Source organism: Rhamphochromis sp. 'chilingali', assembly GCF_963969265.1.
Source record: "Rhamphochromis sp. 'chilingali' genome assembly, chromosome: 11".
Classification (NCBI taxonomy): domain Eukaryota; kingdom Metazoa; phylum Chordata; class Actinopteri; order Cichliformes; family Cichlidae; genus Rhamphochromis; species Rhamphochromis sp. 'chilingali'.
In genome coordinates this window covers 721,652-746,200 of record NC_137938.1, presented here as the reverse complement: position 1 = coordinate 746,200, position 24,549 = coordinate 721,652, and the positions used below count along the sequence as shown (strand labels likewise).

The window sequence follows — 24,549 nt, the reverse complement described above, 5'->3', positions numbered from 1 at the left end:
TTCTGATTCTGCGAGGAGGAGGGAAACGTGCACCGATGAACCTGCAAGAGAGGGAACCAGTGCATGGTGGAAAGCCAGCCTCACCGCTCCTGAGGGACGACTCGGTGCCCTCGCGCCTGCAGCAATATCACGTATTATTGTGAGTATCAGTGCCTGGATGTCTCTGCGACCTCACGGGTCAGAAACGTTCTTTGAAAGTGAAAGTGAAGGATGCATTTCACGAGTTTGTGAAAGGATGAATCACGTTTGTCTCCCTCACTGTGCGTGTCCAAACCTGAAAACAAAGCAAACCCCAGAGTTGTGACTCAGAGGGAAAAGCGTAGCTGCTTTGGATTGGCGTGGCTTCATATAAAAACATGACAGTGTAATGATTGTAGGATACGAGCACTCTGCTGCTCTTCTCTACTGGTCACTTTCCTTTTTATTTTATTCCTCCCACTCGTCAAATCCAGCGTCATCCACTCACTAAGCAGCAGGAGAGAGCAGCAGTTCCCACTGAAATGATTTTCCACATCAGAGTGTAACGACGTGCGCGCTCGCACAGACTCGTGCACACAGAGTGGAGCTTTGAGAAGGTTCTCATTACAGTTGGCCTTGACAGGCTGTTAGTTGTTAACATATCACAATGTAGTGAACGTTTTTCTCTAACCGACCCACTCCATCGTCCACCCGCCCACCTCAACCTCCTACGTGCTCCTCTCCCTGTAACGGCAGAGTTACTATGGAAACAGAAAGAGTTTTGCCATGTGGAAGCCAGCGTGGTTTGGACGGCATGCGGGGACGTCCGGGCACCTTTGCTCTGTCCAGAGGGGAAACATGAGTTAATGACAGTGAGGAAGGAGCAGCGACGCAGCTTTCTGAAACAGCAGCGAGTGTGAGAATGAGTCCGTGTTTCCTGGTCGAGGGAAAAAGCAAAACAGGCTCCATGAACTGGGTTCAAACAAGAACAAACTGCAGGTCGGTGAAACTGTAAAGACAGAGCCCATCAAAGCAGCTGAAGAAAGATCAAGTCATTACTGAAATGCCGTGCTGGACTGAGTCACGGCACTTACTGTAACCATCAGTCAAGTGATCATCGCTTGTCTGATGCTCTCTCAGCGATGTCAGTAATTAGTATTTAAGTGCTGAGAGTTGGCGAGATGTGTCGTGCCGTTGCTGCACGTGTCCGTGCTAACCTTAGCTCGCACCAGCGAGCAACAATCTTCCTCCCACTCAGGCAGCGACCTGCAGGGATGCACGGGGATGTGCATGTAGCTGCAGCTGCCCTTCCTGCAGATTAAAACTCCAGCTATTATCTGTTTAAGTACATGTTTGTGGTAGTCAGAGACGGTAACGAGTAAAGTAAGGGATTACTATTGCAAAAACGGTAATTAGATTACTGTTACTTTCCCGTAGGAACGCTGCGTTACTGCGTTACTAAAACCGTGATTTTTTGCGAGAATGTCTCATGACAGTGACGTGAGCGAGTGCGACGTTCGTGACAACAGCTGTGTGCAGATCAACAATGGATCACATATCGAGTGCAGAGAGAGTATGAGCGTGCAGCGTTTAAAGCGTGGAAGTTCTGACCTTACTTTGAGTTTGATTCCATAAAAAGTGACAAAAACATTAGTGTCCGCTGTGCGTGGGAAGAAAACTTCTTTTTACAGCAAAAAAACCCCTAAACTTCCAAGCAAGCACCGAGTAGCTACGACGTAATGGGAAACTCACAGAGAAACTCGCGGATTCTTCCACTGACCGCGGCACACCTGCACCAGGGTAAACCTCCGCCTGCCCCACTCCTGCTTTACAGGTGAAAATAGAGCAACAGGACCGCTGAGTCTGTGACTTTATTTATTTTCTGCTGTGTTTTACTTGCATCTATTTGAAAGACTGAGTGTAAACACAAAAAATATTTTATTTTATGAGCTGGAATGTGCAGAAAATAGGTTTAAATGTTCAACTAATTTCTTCCAGTCAGAGAATGTTGCAGATAATTAAATTTTTGCTTGATGCATAAAATTAAAAGATTAAAACTGATAAAACAAGTTTTAAAAAAGACACTTTTCCATTTGATTACATTTTGTATGATGGATTATGCAGAAAAAGTAGAATTGGGCTGAAAGATCTATCACTTTATCACCTCTTCAGGTTGTAAATCGTGTTTACGTAACTAATTACTTTTGAAAATAAGTAATCAGTAAAGTAATGGGATTACTTTTTGGGGGAAGCAATCAGTAATTAGTTACTGATTACTTTTTTCAGGTAACTTGACCAACACTGGTGGTATTTACAGAAATAGTTTTGTGTAGTTTCCCACGGCTGCCGTGGACGTCTGCATGTGCTTTGGTTGTTTTTGGAGCATTTCTAATGAATCAATAACTGATACTGTGACTGTGTGTTTGCTGTGTGTTCATTACACCCACAGTGACTGCAGATGAAGCAGAGACATGAAGGGATCTGATCTGTTGTCTATGGAAAATATTACAGTCATCATTGTCAATAAAAGTGCAGTACAATAAAAAACTGCTGCAATGACCATGAATCCAGCAGCACCGAGTTTGTTTTCAGCCTCTGTGTGCACAGAAGCTCGTTGTAACATCAACCAGGTTTACTGAACGACTTTCAGAAACCTGTGTGAACGTTTGTAAAGTGTGTGTGTGTTATGTGTGTAAAGATCAGGAATAAGGAACAAATCAGCAGTCCATCAGATGTACTCGGCACATCCAGATAAATGGCGTAAAGTCCCGTCTCATATAGTGTCTGATGATATGGTAACAAGGTTTCCTTGGAAGTGCTGCAGGAAATGTCACTGGTGTCTCCCAACGCTGAACATGTTTCAGCCTAAGTATTCCCAAAGGGGGCCACAGGCATCCATCTGTGCACAGGAACGGTGAGGAATGTCAGCCGGATGTAACTAAATGTTTCTGTCCACACATGAACACAGACCCACCGTAAATCACGCGAAGCCGGCTCGTAGTCTAAGAATCAGTCACAGTTATACTTCACTCAGTAATCAGCTGCTCATTGTAAAAATACAAAGTCACTGAGTTTTGTTTTTTATAGTAATTAAATCAGTGAGTTTGTTTTTGGGTCATTTCTCTGGTGATGCCCGACCGTCTGCATCCAGTAAGGCTGCTGGTCCTCCAGCCCTCGGCTCTGACATGTTGGTTACATATTTGATAAGCAGGTTGTCTCTTTGCTCTAATTCAGTAATTAATGTTTGAAAAGTACCATTTTTCTTGGCCACTTTATTTCTCATGTGTGTGAATTTGTCTGATTAAATTGTCACATTTGAGAAACCTTAACTTACATTTTCTTCTATGAAATATGAAGAATGAGCCAATTTCGAGGGTTGATTGCAGTCCTGCAGCGATCATTTGATTAACTGGCTAAATAACACCATTAAGGAAAACAATTACATGTTTTCTCTGCACCTCCTCGTGTGTGTTTGTAAAGCAATTAAAAAAGCACTTTGGCATCTGCTCCAATTGCCAGAGCCTCCATTTAAATTAACCAGTACGTCCAATTAGGAGCATGCGCTTCCTTTCCTGTGAGCGTCTCTAATGGCTGGATAGATTGATTTAAATGCAAACTAGAGGGAATTTAATGAACTGCTTTTACAGGAAGACTTTAATAGGAATCTGCACATCCTCCAACAGGTTCACACTCCATTAATTAGGCATTGTAGTATTTTTTCCTCAAACAGAGACAAATATCGCACGGGAAGCTGCAGATACTAAGACGTGTGCAGAGAAGCTTTCTGTTGTCATTTGATTCAGAAAGATATGCTGATGCTCTTCAATGTAATTAGTCTGAGAGGCAAAGTAGCAGCGTTTATACTGATCGTGCCGTCACAGACTCACGTCATCGACGGGCACAGGGTGCGTACTGTAACTCAGCACACAGTGGGACAGTCTGACGTCTGTCATTACCTGTTATTACTGTGATGGAGCAGATCTGTGGGCACCTGTGCAGTGACCGCCCATCAATCTAAGATCATCTGTAGGAACGACGCTGCTTTGGCTTCAAACAGCGTGGGAGTCTTGGTGTGACCGATGTTCTAGATGTTTCCAGATGTGTTCGAGTAAACAAATACCAGCTGATTGGTGCGTGTGTAAGCATTATGCCAGTGCTAGCACAGCTGATATATTCATTAGTGGCTTTTCAACGTGGGCGTGGCCGGTGCTGTCGTAGTGTCACCAGGAGCTGAGAGAGATGAGAACAGATGATGTGAAAGGAAAGTGCACGTTGCCATGACAACAGTGAAATAAATTCATGTAGACAGTCCTGCATCTCCCCGCTAACTAACAACAATCTGTTGTGGGTTTGTTTGTCTGTTGTTGTTTTTTCAGTTCCATTCATAAACTTGAGTTCTTCCAAAACCAGTTCAGCCAGTACGTGTGACGGACGTGACTCTGTCTGTCAGAGCTGTGTCAGCTGTGTAGGGCCTTGGTCAGGTGACTGACCGTGACTGATGCTGTGGGTCATTCTTACTTTGTGAAATCGTATCCAATCACTTTCTTGTTGAGTTGAAGTAACACACCTTCGTCTTGGCTGTTGAGACGTTTGAGACCAAGGACACAATTTTAACGTCATCCACTTAATTTGTGTTTTGTGATTTTTTTTAAATTTAATTCGGGTGTTGCTGAGCTGGCCAGCACGTTGCTTCTCTTTACTGTACCACACTGTTTATCTGACCTCTGTTGGCTTTAGTTCTGCCTCTGTCAGTGCGCCCAGGGCAGCTGTGGCTACATGTGGCTGCCATCACCAGTGTGTGAATGTGTGGATGGGTGAATGTAGTGTAAAGCGCTTTGGGGTCCTTAGGGACAAAGTAAAGCGCTATACAAATATAGGCCTTTTGACCATTTTTACCATTTTTCTCAGCCTAATGAGGACCTGCTTCTCTCACAGCTGTGCTCATGCCGAGCGTGAACAGCTACTGAAGGAGTTCAACACTCACAGCTGCTTAGAATCAGTCAGGCAGGTGAAGGGAACAGGCCTCACTTGCCGTCGTGTAGTTCTTGTTCAGTCTCTGACGGTGGGGGACTTTGCATAAAAATGGCAGTAATTCCTAAACAGCTGTGGTGGTGTACAGAGGCACAGCTACAACACCGAGTCCGACCACACTGTGGGCAAACTGAACACTTCCATGGCCTCACTAAACTCCCACTCTCGAGTCTCTGCCTCGGCAGCCACAAGGCTGTAATCCAGCTGGCCCACCTGTACCTGTCAGCCGGGGTTCAGCCCCCACAGGCCTACACGCCAACTAAGCTCTTGGTGGAGGTGGGAGTTGGAGGTCGCTGTAAGAAACTGCAGCACACTCTTATCAAACTCTTGGATCTACCAGGCCTGTGCAGCGTCTGTCCAGCTCACTATGAAGTGGGGTTCAGCTCCTCTTTTCACTGACGTGTCCGAGACGTCCGTAGATGACCGAGTCAGTCGTTACCCTGCAGCCCAGGACCGCAGCAGCCCAACAGCCTGGGCTCAATCCAAGAGCGCTCATGCCCAGGATGGAGGGATGTAACCTACAAACCTTTACATGTAAATACAGAACTTTACTATACGATGAAAAATAAGGTGCAGCTCTTCACACTGTCACTGTATATAAAGGGATCTGTATCCAGATTACCGTCTACACACTTTTAAAATTGATTTATTTTGACGAGCATTCAGATCTGTCAATGATCCGCCACACCAGATCAGGCTAATCAGAAAGCTATTGGCTATGCATTAGCCCGTGTCTCTAGACAATAAGTCATATTTGGAGAAGCAGAGAACAATAAAGTAATGATTTCTTGTTCAGCTCATGCTTTGCTTGGTTATTCTCTACATAGCTAACAGCTAATGGTTTTTGACAGGTTTTGTTTCACATGGTTCATATGAGACTTCCAGCTCAGCTTATCATCAGTTATCACTCCAACACATTTATTCTCGTTCACTCTTTCAGTTTCAGCTCAACCCTGATTTTAGCCACGTTTCATTTGTCTGGTGCCAAAAATAATACATTTTGTTTTATATTTAACAATAACAGTTACCTCCGTTTCCACTGCAGTCAGAAGCTGTTCTAGGTTTTTATCTGATTGATGCACAGTGGTATCATCAGCAAACAATACACATTTATATATAACATGAATCGTTTAGGGCCCAGCACAGAGCCCTGAGGAACACCACAGGTTACCTTCAGCTGATTAGATTTGCACGTATTGATCCAGGTAACTTTTCATGCACGTGTATGCGATCCCTCTTATGCCATATCTGTCTAGTTCATTCAGTAATATAATATGATCAATGTTAAAGTGTATAAAACACCAGCAGTATGTTCCTTATTATCTGTTGCATATCCGCACTTATTATGTTTCTCAATATATTTACCACGTCTATTAACAGATCATTTTCCTAAGATTTCTGAGAACTGTGGAGTTATTGATCTGTAGTCGGTTGTGGGTAACCCTAACCCTCTCTGTGGCTTTTTCCATTTTGGAGGGAAACGTACCAGGTTACACATGTATGTGAAAGTTTGCACTATGCTACAATACGTTTAACTAATATCACGTCAATACTGAAACAATCAGTGGCCTTTTTAAAGTTGTCTTCAGAACATCAAGTATTCCTCTGTGACTCACAGCACCAATGAACTGAGTAATGTGTTTATTTAGCTCATTATTATTTCTTAACTCTTGAATTTCTTGTGCTACATTAAAGCCAACATGTCCAAAGAAATCATTCAGTTCATCTGCAGTGTCGTTAATTTTATGAAGCACAATCTTCATCTTTTCTAAGATATTCTGGATGTCTTGTTTTTCGAGCCCTTTTTGATTATACGATTTAGTAACCTCCATTTTTGTTGTGATCCACTCCTGCTTTGCTCCAATAATGTGTGGTAGTACTTTTAATATTTACTAATCTATTTTTATATGACTTGTACTTAATAAATCTCTTACATAGATTATTTCTGTTCATCTGTCGCCTTTGTGATCCGTGGCCTATTTGAGCCGTGATGCTTTTCAGTGATTTCCACTAAAGGACGATGTTTGTCAAATACATTACAGACAAATGCACCATACGCACTATGAGGCTCTGCAGCAGTGGCTCGTGTCATGTTTGATTCTTTGTTTAGTTTTTCAGGTTTGCTGATGTTGCACTTCCTTTCGTTTTACTGGAGAAACATACATTTTATTATAGAACATGTTCTTGAAGGGGAGAAACGCATGATCATCTATAGAGGACCTTGTCCTGTTTTCAGATGTTGGTGACGACTCCGGAGAAGTGGGACGTTGTGACCAGGAAGAGTGTTGGCGATGTGGCTCTGTCACAGATTGTGCGGCTCCTCATCTTGGATGAAGTCCATCTATTGCATGAAGATCGAGGCCCGGTTCTTGAGAGTCTGGTGGCCCGGACCATCAGACAGGTTAGTGTTCCTCCTCGTTCCCCGTCCTCAGTTCATATTTCTCACTTCAATGTTTCAGATCATCAAACAAATTAAAATAGTCAAAGACAACACCATTAAACACAAAATGCAGTTTCTAAGTGAAGGTGTTTATTATCAAGGGGACAAAGTCCCAGACGTGATGGCCTGCTCTGTGGGAACTGTGGGATCTCTGAAAAGCTGAGCAGTTAGTCAGGGTGTGATTCTCTCTGAGAGTCGGGTCTTATTCGGAGCTTCTTCACTACCTCAGCGGTGTTTCCCATGTCAGGTCCTCCCTGATGTCTCGATGCACGCGCAATCATCCAGGTGAGGAAATCCTAAAATGTAGATTCTGTTCATCTGGATGTTTTCAGGGGTCTTTGTGGTGTTCAAGACCAAATTGTTGTTCCTACATCACGCTGTCAGCTGCTCCACCTCATCCCTGTAGGCGTGCTCATCCCTCCAGAAATGAGTCCCACCACCGTCTGCAAACTTAACAAAGGTGTTACTGTGGTGAGTGTGGAGCAGGGGGCTCTAGCCCTGTGGGGGGCCAGTACTGAGTCTGGCCCCCCACAGTCGGCTAGTCACGATTACGTCGACTATAAAAATCGTCGACGGCTAATTTAATAGTCGGCGCCTCGTTTGAAGCTTTGTAAGATCCCAAAAGACGCAGGAATAAGTAGCAGGATTTAAGAGTGTAATAACGCACTGAAACAGAAGATGGCAGCACTGCATGTACAAGGATGCCAGCTGCCGTTAAACCCCGAAGAAGAAGAAGCTGTGTCCCAGAATTCATAGCGCGGCCCAGCTCAGTTTCCAACAATGGCGGCAGCTAGTTAGTTTTAACTTTACTCTTATTATTCTTTCTGGGTCACAAAATAAACGTTTAACATATTCTCATGGAGAATGTAGCTGTGTAAACCTCAAATATCTGCTCAGTTTATCAGGACACCGCATATTTTCAAAAGCGCTCCGAAGTTTTCGGAGACGTCTGTTACCCACTAGCTCGATAGCTAGCCGGGAGGTCAAGGGTCACTAGAGCCGTGAGAACACCGGACTCCCGGCAAATCGTTTTCAAACCCACCGCCGTCTTTTGCTGCTCAGGTTAAACATGATATATGAGTCACTTAGATAACTTAAAATGTTATTGTTTGGCTTTTTTTAGTATTTTATTTGTTCCTGAGTAACTCGGTTTGGCTGAGATTAAAGTTTTTACACAGCTGAATAAACGTCAAGCAGACAGCTGATCATCAGAAGTGTGAGATGCTCGAGAATTTACTCCGGTGTCCTGTTATAGTTTAGATAGCAAGGAGTTTATTAAACTTCAAACAATCTGCAGATTTCATTAAAATGTAATAAACTATCATCTTGTCTTTATTTTTAGTTAGCACCTGAAACACTTAAAGCTGTAAGCTAATGATAGTTATATAAGAGCAGATGCTGCTGGTGCAATAAGCTGTAGTTTTACTCCAATGGATGATGATCTGATTAGTCGACTAATCGCAAAAATACTCTGTGACTAGTCGACTATCAGAATAATCGATTGTGGCGGCCCTGGAGGATAATGGTAGGAGCAGCCGTGTGCAGCTTCAAGTGGGGTAGAGCAGCATGGACGCCGTGGCCACAGTGTTCTCTGTAGGCAAAGCACATCACCTCATGATCCCACTTGATAATTTACATTTTTCATTAAATATACAGTCTTTGAAAAACAAGTTCTGATGTTTGGTCTTTGTGTCCAGTTGATGCAAACAGGTCCCAGTCATGTTTCAGACACATCCAGTCCCTCTGGCATGTTGTTGCTGTGATAAGCAATCATCAGTTCACTGTCTGAGCTGCTGATTCCCTGTAATGATGACTGACGTGCGCAGGAAGCAACCTGGATATTTCCCATAGAGAGTGATTATCCAACTGTAGAAAGAGACAGAACTTAATTTCCAATAAGCCAGTGTGATGCAGTGCTGTCACATGTCAGTTCATGGAGGAATGTTAATAAGTGGAGAAGTCTATTTTTAGCCTGTCACTGACTCAACCTTGCATCTTATTCTGTGAACTGCATGTGAATCCAGAAAAATCTGCCAAAATACCAAATACATGTATGAATGTGTCCTTGGACCCGAATGATCTCAGTGTGCACCCAGTTCATGAAAGCCTTTGGATCATGCATCACACACAGCAGCACATGTGGCCCGTGTAGCATAAATATACATCTCAGCACCGCCTTTGAGTTATATACGTAAGAGAGTAATGAGAAGATGAAAAGAAGACGATGGATAAATCTGACGTGTGTGTAAATCACATTAGCAGTGAGCCAAAGGATGCTGTCCATATGCATGACTGCTTTGTTCAGTGGTGGTTATTTATAGCAGCTCTTAGAGTTAATAATTCACCTGCCTGGCCTGTAAACCATCATCAGCAGTAATATCTTATCATCGCCATGAATCTTCACAAAGCCAGTAAGGAAGGGTTTGCAGTTATATACAAACTGTTTCTCTATAAAAGGTAGAGGAGGAATTCATTAGAACGAGGCGCAGGAACTCAGCATGCACCAATCAGAAGGTCAGTAGTTTGATTCCCAAAGTCCCAAAGCTGATCCCACAGTGTGAGTGCACTCCATGAAATCTGTGTGAAGCTGTGAATGTTGCTCTCAGCCAGTTAGAGCGCCACGTGGACCAGTTAGACCAGTTAGAATGCCACGTGGACCAGTTAGAGCGCCACGTGGACCAGTTAGAGCGCCACGTAGACCAGTTAGAGCGCCACGTGGACCAGTTAGAGCGCCACGTGGACCAGTTAGAGCGCCACGTAGACCAGTTAGAGCGCCACGTGGACCAGTTAGAGCGCTACGTGGACCAGTTAGACCAGTTAGAGCGCCACGTAGACCAGGCCATTCACCATCTTGTCCTAATGCAAATGTGATTGGAGCGATGCACTGTTGGACCAAGTGTTTGTGAGGAGGAACAGTGTGGTAAAGACGTCAGAGCAGAGAAGCACGGAGCAGCACTGAAACACAGCGGCAGGGACGAGCTGCTGTGCTGAGCAGTGACTCTGACCTCTTTGGCGAGGTTAACCGCAAGGTAATTGAAAACTGGGCTGTACATGTGACCGCTGTTTATTCGGTTCACAGCCCATTTATCTGCAGGTTGAGCTGATATTACTGAAGAAGGGCTGACTGGGCTCTTTGTACACCTTGAAGTTGTGCTGCAGTGCACAAGTTTGAAGCCTCTTGACTGTCTGTGTAGTTGCCAGCAGACTGCATATGTGGTCAGGGCTTAACGATAGATGTAGAATGAAACCAGAGGTATTAGCAGAGAAACATGGCGCTCGTGGAAAGCACTGTGCCACAGCAGTAATTATGCTAGAAAGTAGAACTTTCAAGGAAAACGTTTGTTAAGCAAACCAGCGTTTGTGTTTTTATCCTCGGTGATTCTGTGCATGAAGGTTTAATCCTCACGTGACCGATGACATTCAAATGCTTTAAAAAGAGCTGCTCCAGTAGCTGCTCAAGGCCCTTTGAAGGTGGCTGCTGATGGATGAGTTTTGATTCTACAGTATAAGGACTTAACTCACCAAGAAAAGAAAAGCTTCACTGTTTCCATCAGCTTTTCGTGCACGCTTAGTAAGTCAATGGATATTATTGGAAACTCAGTTTTCCCCTCTACTGTTACACTGTACTGTACTGCACTAACAAAGCACAACCTATTCCAGCGTGCTGCTACAGTGTGGTGATACAGTGGTTAGCACGTTCGCCTCACTCCAGGAGGGCTCCTGTGTGAACCCCATTTCTCTGCTTAGGTTTTACTCCCACAGTCAAAATACAGAACTGTAAAGTGGGGGTTCTAAATTGGAAAATTGACCACAAAGTTGTTAAATAAATATCTGTTTATTTCTATGATACTTTGCTAGGAGTAAAATAGGTGTTGGGTGGCCGGACTAGAGCTATTCTGCTTGAGTATCTCTAAGTTTTTGCCATAAAGCTGATCAAGGAGCCTCTTTGGTTTGGTTGGCCCAGGGGTCTCGTGAAGCAGAAAATGGGTATTGCCCCAAAAGGGCTGTGGCACTGGCAGTTGCTGAAGAAAAAAAAATAGAGTCTGAGCACAGTTAAGGGAGGCCATGGAGGACTACTTTGGGCAGCCCACAAAGAAGTTCTGGCAAGCTGTCCTGGAAGGACTTGACACAGGCCATTTGCAGTCAGGAAGGACTCTGATGACCTGATATTGAGATGCTGTTGGTGGTGGAAACAGTACTTTGACGAACGCTTCATTCCAGTCAAAGTAGCCGACGCAGAGGAAGCAGAGCCTGAGGACTGTGGGAAAGTCTTATGAATTATACTGGTATGCTGGCAGAGGTCACTGGGGGAGTTGAGAAGCTCCCTGCAGCCAAGACACTGGGTTTGGATGTGATGCTAAAGACTAGACACTGTGGGGTCTTGGTTACCTGGAGCGTGTGCTCCAGTTACTGAGGTATTATTCTGCCCAGTTTATTTCAGGATGCTGGAAGGGAACCTCCAGCCAGCTGTCCAAACTTGGACCTAGGAGGAACAGTGCAAACAGTCTGCATGTGCTTTGTAGACTTGAAGAACGCTTACGGCCCTGGAGGCACCTGTACTGCAGGAGAATAGGGCCCCTGCTGCTATGGGCCATTAGGTCCGTGTATAACCAAAGGTAGAGATCTCTTGGCCCAAAGCAGAGCACTCAGTGGACCATGGTTGGCCCCTTTGTCCAATCCTGTTCTTGATTTTCATGGACAATAATCAGCCTATAGTCAGGCTGAGGAGTGCGTCCACTTTGGCTCAGAAATGTATCACTGTGGTTCTGTTGGGTTCATCGGAGCATGACCTGCAGCATGCCGTGTGAAACAGCTAGGATGAGAGCCAGCACCTTCAGGTTTTTGGAGATCTTACTCATGAGTGATTAGCAGGAATGCAGATGTACCCAACTGTCGTGGTGAAGACAAAGCTGAGCTTTTGATTTCCTACTTTATCTGCATCCCAAACCTCACCTATAATCATGAAATCTGAGAAATAACCAAAAATTAAGATCATAAATACGAGGCCCCGCCTCCACATGGTGACCTGGTTTAGGCTTAGAAATAGGCTGAGGAGCTCAGCCATCTGGAGCGATCTGGGACTAGAGCTGCTGCCTCAAGTCTGTCCAAAGAAGCCAGTTGAACTGGTTTGGGAATTTGGTTAGGATTGACTGGACGGGATTGGCTGGGAATGCTTTGTGGATTTTTGGAATATCCTCCTTAGGCTCCAGCCACGTGGAAGATTATGGATGGATGGAGTATAATTCCCAGGATCAAGGTGATGCATGGCTTGTCTTCTGGTTGGCATGTATGCTGCAAACCCAATTACCGTGTGTCTCATTTAAGGCTGGTAGTGAAAATGGTTGCTTGACAGTTTTTATAACGTGCAGTGTTTCATCATGGATAGCCGACGTTACTCCTGGAACGTCTCGTCGTTTCTCCCAGGCTTCCTGTGACTGAGAAACCTGACAGGAGCTCAGAGGGCTCTGCCAGCTGTGTACAACTGTAGTTATTACAAAGTAGAAGTGCTGACTGTGTGCAATGCAGGCATAGGGAAGGAAATACATAATGTTTAATTTGTTTATACTGCTGGGTGGCACCTCCCTTCCTGTAACATTCAGCATGTTGTGAAAGGTGGCAAACGTGATGCATCTGGGAGTCTGTCACTAAAAAGCAAGACTTAATGACTTTTTAATGACCCAATCTGACACTGTGACGAGCAGGAAACCTGTTTGTTTCTTCTTGTATGTACGTGAGAACTTGTTTACAACGTGTAGTCCACCCTCCAACAGAAGATTTTGGGTACCAGCGGAGCGCCTGGCAGACCTCCCCCTCCTTCATCTCTCTGTCCAATTATTGCCACACCTGACAGACTGCTATAATTGTTTGTGCTGAAGGAATTATGCTGGCTGCTGCCGATGCGCTAGGTGCTTAAGTTCACATCCTCAGACACATTAATATGGAAATCCCTGTAAACTAAATATTTGTCCCCCTTTTTATGCAAATGTCTTAGAACAAAGCCAGATATCACTTTGATGTTTTGCTTCGAAGAGGTTTAGTTTTCACTGCCTTTTCTTGGCTCGGTATAGCGCTACCAATTATGCCCTGCATTCAAGATAAAACTCCCTCTAACCTTTATGAAAAAAGTAAAGGTTACTGTGCTGTACAGCTTCTTCTTTATGGTTTCAGCAGCATCTGTGTTCTACCGAAGCTCACAGACACACATTTTATAACAAGGTTCATTCAGTGGAATGCTTATTGTGTTTAATGCTAGAAGAATATACCGTTTTTATGAGTTTGTTAAGTTGGCTCATCCATGAATTTCACTGGGGCAGATGTAGAGATACTGTGCTATTATAGCTAGGGCTGCCACGATTACGTCGACTATCAAAATCGTCGACGACTGATTTAATAGTCGACACGTCGTTTGAAGCTTTGTAAGAGGAATAAGTAGCAGGATTTAAGAGTGTAATAACGGACTGAAACAGAAGATGGCAGCACTGCATGTACAAGGATGCCAGCTGCCGTTAAACCCCGAAGAAGAAGAAGCTGTGTCCCAGAATTCATAGCGCAGCCCAGCTCAGTTTCCAACAATGGCGGCAGCTAGTTAGTTTTAATATTACTCTTATCATTCTTTCTGGGTCACAAAATAAACGTTTAACATATTCTCATGGAGAATGTAGCTGTGTAAACCTCAAATATCTGCTCAGTTTATCAGGACACCGCATATTTTCAAAAGCGCTCCGAAGTTTTCGGAGACGTCTGTTACCCACTAGCTCGATAGCGAGCTGGGAGGTCAAGGTCACTAGAGCCGTGAGAACACCGGACTCCCGGCAAATCGTTTTCAAACCCACCGCCGTCTTTCGCTACTCAGGTTAAACATGATATATGAGTCACTTAGATAACTTAAAATGTTATTGTTTGGCTTTTTTTAGTATTTTATTTGTTCCTGAGTAACTCGGTTTGTCTGAGATTAAAGTTATAGTTTTTACACAGCTGAATAAACCTCAAGCAGACAGCTGATTATCAGAAGTGTGAGATGCTGGAGAATTTACTCCGGTGTCCTGTTATATTTTAGATAGCAAGGAGTTTATTAAACTTCACCGAAACAATCTGCAAATGTCATTAAACTTTAATAAACTATCATCTTGTCTATATTTTTAGTTAGCACAGACCTGAAACACTTAAAGCTGTAAGCTAATGATAGTTATATAAGAGCAGATGCTGCTGGTGCAATAAGCTGTACGCTGTACGTCCAATGGATGATGATCTGATTAGTCACTAATCGCAGAAATACTCTGTGACTAGTCGACTATCAGAATAATCGATTGTGGCAGCCCTAATGATAACATGTACTTGTCCTTAGTGCGCTCTTGTAATAGGTTTCTGTTGAAGCCCCTGACATGCTCGTCATGCACTTACAAACTGATCCTTTAAGTTACAAACTGATTACATCACACACATCAGTACTCAGACTCAGGTCCAGCTTTCTTTGTGCTATAATGTGCTGTAATGGAAAAACTGTGAGAAAATAAAATAAATCATTCTACAATAAATGTACCTAAAAAGAGAATTAAGGGTGTTTTAGGAGCCTGCAGGACTGATAACAGATTAACTAGAGGCCATGATTTGAGGGAAGAATAAAAAAGGAAACTGAATTTCTCCATTATTATGTTCAACACTGTTTCCCAGATTCAAAATGATTAAGTAGCTAGCTTTCACATTGTATCCATTTATTTCAGAGAAGGGAAACAAAGTAGCGCATGCCTCAAGAAAGGTCATTTATCAATGTGTAGCCACTTCCTCTGCTTCTGCAACAAACATGCAACCTAGAAAGTACATTGCAACATATATATCCAGCCTCATAAAGCATGATGTTAACAGCACTGGGAGGAACTAATCCTCTTTAAAGGACCTGTTTCAGTATTTGTGGAAAGACGCTTGGCGAGGCATAAACTAAAGCCGGTGTCCCAGTCATGGCAGTGTAACCTGGTGTTACCTGCACTCTGTTTGAGCTACAACAGAGTGCAAACACACTAATGACTTCACAGATATTCATTTTATTCCACTCATTACCCACTCCCTGCAAGGGAATTGGTTATTTTAGCTGCTGATCACAATGAATCTGATGATTCCACAAATGTACCTGAAACAGGATCCAGAGAAGCAGTTCAGTTCCTATTTGTGCAACTTCAAATGTACTGCAGCCTCTTTAACTCTCTGCATAATGAGCTCAGTGCATGTCTGTGTGTGTGGAGGCTCCACAGCATTGCTGTGAGTGTGCAGTGAAGCCCTGGTTGGGCCGCAGGGATTGGTTAGATCTTATCTTGATAGGATGGTTTGACAGGTACTGCATCACATTAAAGGCCTTACCAATCTTCCCTGTCACTTCCAGCAGGAGGCATATAGATAGGGCAGCCCGCCCCTCCACCAGCGCCTTCTCACCCACGTTGATACACAACATATTGAATCTTCTTCGAGTTTCAAAGACAGATTAAAGACACTAAATGAGCACGATGGGTTTTTTGTCCCTGAAGTCAAGGACATAGTACATGTCAAAGCTACTTCCCCCCTCACCCTTTTTTCCTGTAAATGGTGCAATAGGAAAAGTCCTCCCCCCCCAAAAAAAAAACAAAACAAAAAACACCTTTTTTGAGACAGGAGCACAAGACGAACTGATAACAGCTGGTACTGCACCCAGTGTTTAGCAACACTGTGCTTGTTGTTGTCATTATAAAGAAATGACAGAATGGTAACAAAGACTGGAGGGATGCAGTTTTTTCACAGCCTGCTTCAATGTCTTTAGTATGCAGGATAAATTCAGCCCTAAATCCCTTTACAGCAGCAGTCAGACAGTTCATCATTTTTGTGGACTGAATTGATCGGTGCTTCATCAACTAATGACCTTCAGTTTGCACTGGTTTACTTTGAAGCCAAGTGCAAAGTTCCTGAGTGGAGAATTTGCAGCCACCACCTTCAGGCGATGGTACTCAACGAGTAAAGTCCCCTAACGAACGAGGTGATGTTGCAAAGAGTTTAGATCATGAGTGAGGGAAACGTGGTGACAGTCAAACCTGCAGCACTTTACTGCTGAGTTGTGGCAAAGAGAGAGGTGGCCATGGAGACAGGGAAGATCAGTAATTAAGCTAATGTGCTGTTTGTAAGATTGGAAAGCTGCAGTCAGCTGAGACTGGAGAAGGCACCCGATGATGATGAAACCTTTCTCCCACTGAAAACATCCAGATGAACAGAATCAACTATTGGTGAACCCTGTAGTGTGACTGTTTGAGTACATTGTAGCAAAGATGCAGAAGGAGATGGTGAAAGCAGCAAACTGTACACTGAGTAACCAGCATGCCATCCTCTCTGTGGTCAACTGATCATTGTATTGGACTCTGCTTCACGTTGATTCGTCATGTTACTCATTAACATTGCAATTGTTCAAAATCTAACAGATGGTATCACTGAATGTATAAACGGGATTGAATATTATACAGTGTGGTGAGTATGACACCATCTGTAATGTGTTGCTTTTTGTAAATGTGTGGACACCTGTGACTGATTTGGACCCACACAGTGATCGGGTGACGTTTCCTTTCTGTGTACTTCATTTGCACACGCTGAGTTTTTGTTCCAGCTTTCCAGCTGACTCCACCCTCTCCACTCTGGCCCCCGGCCTCAATAAATAGAGGAGAGACTTCATTAGACTGATTACTTCCACCTGCCGGCACTGCCCCATGAGCCACACCTACCCTTCAGCAGAACTGAAGACCACACCCCTGCCACGCCCCCCACCGCCCGACGGAGGCCGGGGCGGCTTCTGGCCGCTGTGTGGCACCTCCACTGTACAACCATATAACCTTATAGTCAGCGTCCCCCCATTTGCCGTGTGACCACGAAGGGTCCTTGCCACTTGGCGAGTAATTTCAAGCTAGAAGAAGAGAGTAACACAGGCACTTTGTCTCCAGGTGAACAATTCCCAGGAGGTCCAGGATGTACTGAATCTGGTTTATAGCCAGGCTTGGAACTTCCTCCCAGTTTTCTTTAATTAAGCCCCCCCACGGCTTCCTGCCCAACAGTAACTGAGAAAATCCTGTGGAGGCCTGGGGCACCTCCCGCACTGCAAACAACAGAGGGTTGCATTTATCCTCGTCAATGAACTTACGAATCATGGACTTTAAAGCCTTGTTCAGCTGCTTCACCAAGCGGTCAGTCTGCGGGTGGTAGACGCTGGGCCGAGCACATTTAATCATTCACACGGGTCTCTTAGTGCGCGAGACATGAACAACCTGCCGTGGTCAGTCAGTATCTCTTTCTGGGATGCCGATGATGACCTGAAACACGGCTTCAGGGTGCACCAAGTGACCATCAGTTTTTATCATTTGGTTGAAGGCTGAGTGTAGGGTTGTAGGGTGTCATCATGAAACATGAGATACAACCCGGACAGCCCAGCATCACCGCTGAGTGCCACGCAGGCACTACACGCTACCAAAGGTCCACTCTGTCTCCAATAAGACTTGTCTAGAGTAGCTACTGGTCTCTTGGACTCTCCTCCACGCTCTTGAGACTGTGCTGGGTCATAGGTTTGTAGCATAAACCTAGTCGCTGGAACGTTAAGGACAATTTAATTACACAGCAAAGCAAGACACGAGTAGGCAAAGTTCTTTATGTTTCCCGTGCACGGAAGATCTCATCCCGTGGGGTCAAAATGATCATGAGAACGGTGAGCAAAGATCCCAGAACCACACGGGGGGACCTGGTGAATGACCTGCAGAGAGCTGGGACCAAAGTAACAAAGGTCACCATCAGTAACACACTACAACGGCAGGGAATCAAATCCCGCAGTGCCAGACGTGTTCCGCTGCTGAAGCCAGTGCATGTCCAGGCCCGTCTGAAGTTTGCCAGAGAGCACATGGATGATACAGCAGAGGATTGGGAGAATGTCATGTGGTCAGATGAAACCAAAGTAGAACTTTTTGGTATAAACTCAACTCGTCGTGTTTGGAGGAAGAAGAATACTGAGTTGCATCCCAAGAACACCATACCTACTGTGAAGCATGGGGGTGGAAACATCATGCTATGGGGCTGTTTTTCTGCCAAGGGGACAGGACGACTGATCCGTGTTAAGGACAGAATGAATGGGGCCATGTATCGTGAGATTTTGAGCCAAAACCTCCTTCCATCAGTGAGAACTTTGAAGATGAAACGAGGCTGGGTCTTCCAACATGACAATGATCCAAAACACACCGCCCGGGCAACAAAGGAGTGGCTCCGTAAGAAGCATTTGAAAGTCCTGGAGTGGCCTAGCCAGTCTCCAGACCTCAACCCCATAGAAAATCTGTGGCGGGAGTTGAAAGTCCGTGTTGCTCGGCGACAGCCCCAAAACATCACTGCTCTCGAGAAGATCTGCATGGAGGAATGGGCCAAAATACCAGCTACTGTGTGTGCAAACCTGGTAAAGACCTATAGTAAACGTTTGACCTCTGTTATTGCCAACAAAGGTTATGTTACAAAGTATTGAGTTGTATTTTTGTTATTGACCAAATACTTATTTTCCACCCTGATTTACCAATAAATTCTTTACAAATCCTACCATGTGGATTCATGGATTTTTTTTTCACATTCTGTCTCTCACAGTTGAAGTGTACCTCTGGTGCAAATTACTGACCTCTGTCATCATTTTAGGTGGGGGAACTTGCACAATCGGTGGCTGACTAAATACTTTTTTGCCCCACTGTACATAGGTTCATTAACATACGACGTCTACATACACACAAAGAGTACCTTGCCTGTGCGTTGTGTAAGTGTGTGTGTGTGTGGGGGGGGTCAGAGTGTGACCCCATAAAGACTTCCCTAAACCTGCTGGTTTGGAAGTCCAACAGTTCATCTAAACAAAAGGCACTTAGCCTAAAACAGACATAGACATGTTTATCCTGCCATAAAACAATAAGAGCAGGTACGCCCTCTCCCGTGCTCCCAGGGTGTGGGTGTGAATGCCAGAACACTCTGGAATGCACACCAAGCCTTTGCAGACTGCTAAAGATCACACATCCTATCACTACACAATCGATTATACACCTCTAAGCATACATGGTTACCGTATTTCCCGGACTACAGAGCGCACCTGAATATTAGCCGCACAAGCTAAAATCAGGGGAAATCCTGTTTTGTACATACATTAGCCGCACCTGACTAAAAGCCGCAGGTGTTTCAATGTTGACTCATCATATGTAAGAGAATATGCACAAAGGGAATTGTCAGGAAAGAGATGGCTGTTTGGAGACATCACTTTTATTAATATTTTGAAAAACAAGTTATGGGTACATATTTGCATAACTTTTTAGGTATATGTACAAGTAGCGGTAATTACAGGTATGAAACATGTGCTGTGCTTCATAAATGAGTAACAAATGTAGTACATAACAATAACCTACAGCACACCAGAAAAATAGATCCGGCCTACCTTTCAGGCTCAGGTGCAGTGACACGGCTTTAACAAGAAGAAAAGTCAGTCATTCACCATCTTTCTCTTCTTCCTGCCACTGAAACCACCAAAGTCCTCTCCTCCAGTGTCGGAGACAAACAGGCTCAGGATGGCTACGTCATCCACTCTCAGCTTCTCTCCTTCGTTGTCACTTTCAAAACCAAACAAATCCTTGTTGTCAGAGTCGAACACCCTCAGAAGGGCCGTGGCGGTGTCCTCCTCTCCATCATGCAGCAGTCCAGCCCTTCAAAATCCGTTGGTGATCGTGGATGTTTTCACACTTTTCCACGCTGTCAGATTCCACCGGTGGAGTTGAGCATAACTTGCTTTTCGCAAGTTTATCGCCGCTGGTCATCCGCGCCTCCCGCTGAACCCGTAGCGCTACTTTGAAGTTTGTTTTTCGTGCTACTTGTACGGCACTACGTTGCCTGGCGGACGGACATGTGACCAACATACCACTCTTGAACCCCGATACTGTGTGTCTGATCACATGCCCTTCCGCCAGGCAACGTAGTGCCGTACAACAGAGGAACAAACAAAACAAATCCTCTTACCATATGACAAAAATCATGGACAATCCATAGAAAAGAAGCACCTGACTAAAAGCCGCAGGGTTCAAAGCTTGTGCAAAAAGTAGCGGCTTATAGCCCGACAATTACGGTAAATATTTCTAAGCATAAATGACAATCAACAATATAAATGTAACACTGGGAGACAAACCTTCCTGCAACGACATGTATTGATGTGCCATCCTGCAGCTGTTGGACTGCCTGAGCATCCTCTGCAGGGTCCAGGTATCACCTCATGCTATCAGCACTCACACTGATTCTAGCCAAATTCAGAACTAGTGAAAATGAGTCAGAAAAGATGAGAAGGTGGCGTGCACCTGTGAAACTGGTATTATTTTAACCTTTCTTTGTGCCTAGATTAAACCCTGAGATGGACTCTGGTCTAACTACAACAGTATGTGGTTTTGGGTTTAGGTGGAGTCCACCCAGAGCATGATCAGGATTCTGGGACTGTCTGCTACCCTGCCTAACTATCTGGATGTGGCCACCTTCCTACATGTCAACCCATATATTGGTCTCTTCTTCTTCGACGGTCGCTTCAGACCAGTGCCTCTGGGACAGACCTTTGTTGGCATCAAAACCAACAACAAGGTATGAACATTTAAGATGGATGTACAGAAAAATAGGACTGGTAATGTTTAGAAGTGCTAAGAGCTGTGATTGTATCCTGTTCACTGTGCTTCCTGTTCAGATCCAGCAGATCCATGACATGGAGGAGGTTTGTTATGACAAAGTTCTGGAACAGGTGAAGGCAGGTCACCAGGTAAGGGCTTTTCTTTGTGTTTGACCCAGGTGTGTGGGCTTTGGTGGGGACACAGGATTCATCGAGCCTGTGTTATACTGTGTGTAACCCACGGACTGAGCTCCGCCTGAGGCATCCAGTCTGAACGTGTATTTGTAGCATTTCTCAGCTCTTCAGTGCCCGCACTCTGTTGAAGAGTCATTTTTTCTGCATGCCTGTACTTCCTGATTGCTTTAGCCCTAAAGCCCAGCAGCATGCATGCTTCCTAACACCACCCGTGTGGAGTGATGTTGGTGTAGCGCCACAATCTTTTCCTCCCAAATATTTCCCTGAACTTTTTCATGAATAGCAACCGTGCTGCAGTAAATATTTTGTGTGAACCTTTTGGAATGAACACCTGTTATCTAAATTCTCTCAAGTCCTTATCTCCCCCGGTTTTACCTCCCCCTCCTTCCCCATCCACCCACCCCCTCCACTCATTCTGCTTCCACTCTGCAGCCTGTTGGGAACAGGAGAGCTGTGAATTCAGACTTTACCGTTTAGCTTCCATCTGCTGCAGGAGTTGAGCAGCCTATTGAGGACTGTTGTTATCCTGTCTGCATCTTTTTTCCAAGCAGCCCACATACACGCTCCGGTTTTCCAAGCTTCCCCCTCTTTGTCCGATTGCTTCCCTCAGAGGCAAAGCTGATATGAACTTTTCTGTAGTCTCTGACACCATGTAAGCCGGTTTGATTGTCCAAAACATGAAACGTGCTGCACACATGTGTTTGTGGTTGGACGGTTTCACTGCTACAGTCTAGAGCTTACTGCTCAGCCAGCGATCCTTCTTCTTCTCTCAGTAATGAATTGTCAGGAAGTGGCTGTGACATATATTAATTGACGTGATTTTCTTTAAGACCCCCCCAGGCTCGCCGAGTGTCTCACTGCTCTGTTCGAGCTGAACTCAGCGTGGCTGTAACGGTGCAGCGAGATTACTAAAGCGTCTCTGTGTCACTGGGCTGTGTTAATATTCTGGTGTGTTGAAGCCGTGTGTTTGTGCCCAGGTGATGGTGTTTGTCCATGCTCGTAATGCCACAGTGAGGACGGCCATGGGGCTCATCGAGATGGCGAAGAACCGTGGAGAGATTTGTTTCTTTCAACCAGACCAAGGGTCAGACTACGGCCAGTGTGAGAAACAGGTAACAAGTGTCCACACATCGTTTCATGTGATCGTGTTCAGCGAGAACCTTCAGATACATCTAGGAAATGTTGAATGCATGTGGCTGATTAAAGACAGCACAGCGCTGTCAGGGTGTGTGATGAGGTATTTTTAGATTCAGCATTTTCACAGCCTGGAGGATCAAGTGGGGCAAACCTGCAGAGCAGCACATCACACGTTATGGAGGAATGTTTTGCAGACTAATTGGAGAAGAAAAGTGACGTTCCTCATTTTATTCCAAGACAAATACTTCATGAGAACAAACAGGAAAAGGCAGCAACACTGCCAGGAATGATTAAAGAGCTGCAGGTTTCACTGGTAGATTGATTAGTGATTAGTGCGCTGCTCGCACACGAGCCCAGAGCCTAATGCAGTAATCGGGTGTGTCCGGTTCCCTAACACTGAGACAACTAGCTCTCTAACAAACTTGGTTACAGACTTTAGGGCAGTTAGAGACTTTGAACCTGCAGACAGGAAACCACATCGTGTGTGTTAGATGAATATAATGCAAACAGTTTGCAACAGAGACCAGGGGGCTCCACACGCCCGGCTGTGGGACGCCGTCTGGCAACCATGAGGTAATATAGAGAAGCACGGGTTTCATTTTCCCCCAACACTGTTTAGCTTTGACACCATAATGCATGCGAGCGCAGGCGTGAGGGTGGAACACCGATGGCGTGCGTGCGTGTAATTAATGGTCTTTGTGCTGTGAGGGTACACAGAGGTGGAGCTATATTTTCCCTCCGAGGACGGTCAGTCAGATGCCAAGTCCCATATTTAAATCTCCTGCCTGGGAAGGCAGAGTGATAAATTTAGTAACCTTTTCCTCTGTTCCCCGGGGCTCAGCCAAGATTGATGTGTCTCTAATCTTCTTTCTATTTAAATGGGTTATGTATACAAATCAGATCACTTTTCATGCTTTCTAAAACTGGAAATAGCGACGAGAGATTACGTCGGGGGACTGAAGCGATGCGCTGTGGCCTGGTTAGTCTTTGAAGCAGTACTTAAAAAGCAATTGTGTAACTGTTCCTTTAGTTTCTGTGCACGCAGGAAGTTTTATGTGCACCAGCTGAAAATGGTTTTGCCTGTGTCCCAACATAATGAGTATTATCCGTTCCATTAGTTCATCTTTGAGTGTTTGTCAGTCAGACTTGCTCTGGTGAAGGAAGGGGCACGGGGCTGACTCGACTCTAAGCCCACACAGAGATAATGCACTGCTTATTTGCACACTGCAAATTGCCCCACATTAATATTTATAGGTGTTTTTTTTTAATCTCCAATATGCATATGTGGTGAATAAAGCCCCTATAAGGTCAGACGTATAATCAGCGTTTATTTATCCAGCTTTAAAAGTCGCTCCGTTTTCCCGTCTCCCGTCTGTATTATTTAATTGGCTTTATCTGGGGTTTGGAGAGGCTGTCAGTCAAGCTCGATATCTGAATGTGCCACTACAGTCTAATCTAGTTACACAGGACGTGTGGTGTGCTCTCGAATGAAAAGAGTCTTTTTAAAGAACTACTTTAGATCCATGCTGTTGGATCGAGTGTGTGTATTCTTGGCTTTACAGTTCTATGTTCTGAAACACGAGGTGTGCCATCGTCTCACTAAAATAAAGAAGAGCTTCCCTGAAGAGACGTCGTTTACTCTCCTCAGAAAGGATCATTTACTCGTGTCTCCTGTTCGAGCTTCAGCGAGTCAGCTGTTCGATCCACACTGATGCTGGGAGTGAACAGGGCCGGATCTACAGGCGTTGCCTTTTATTAAAAACACATATGCAGGTGTTACATGTGGTTCAAATGATTCAATGCAGTCAGTATACACACGTTTCTATAACGGGATTATTTTCCATAATGAAACATCTAAGTTAGGTAACACACGCACATGTGTGGAGCCCAATAAGTATCAAATGCAGAAAGCTGCACAGCATGGGCGGTTACTTACAAACACAGGGATAACTGAAGTTTCACTTTGTTAGAAAACATCAAGTTGTTGCTGAAATTTACACAAAATGTCAGAAATCTTTAACAGAAATGTAAACCTCCTTTTTCAGGATGTGTTGGGTTCACCCTCTGGGGAGCTCGACCGCACATCGTTGCTCCTTTTTTGTATGTTGTTTGGTCTCATTTCATCAGCTCAGTGTGAATCTAC

At 44.6% G+C, this 24,549-nt stretch overlaps 1 protein-coding gene across 8 annotated transcripts in view; it reads left to right on the top strand.

The window, feature by feature from the left end:
* ascc3 (activating signal cointegrator 1 complex subunit 3) overlaps positions 1-24,549 on the top strand; it is a 153,694-nt gene that overhangs the window by 67,516 nt on the left and 61,629 nt on the right. For all 8 annotated transcript variants that reach the window (XM_080895959.1, XM_080895962.1, XM_080895958.1 and 5 more), the window contains 4 exons: positions 7,226-7,390; positions 20,876-21,052; positions 21,153-21,224; positions 22,247-22,381. In XM_080895959.1, the coding sequence (XP_080752085.1) occupies positions 7,226-7,390; positions 20,876-21,052; positions 21,153-21,224; positions 22,247-22,381 (549 nt within the window). The remainder of the gene's footprint in view (positions 1-7,225; positions 7,391-20,875; positions 21,053-21,152; positions 21,225-22,246; positions 22,382-24,549) is intronic.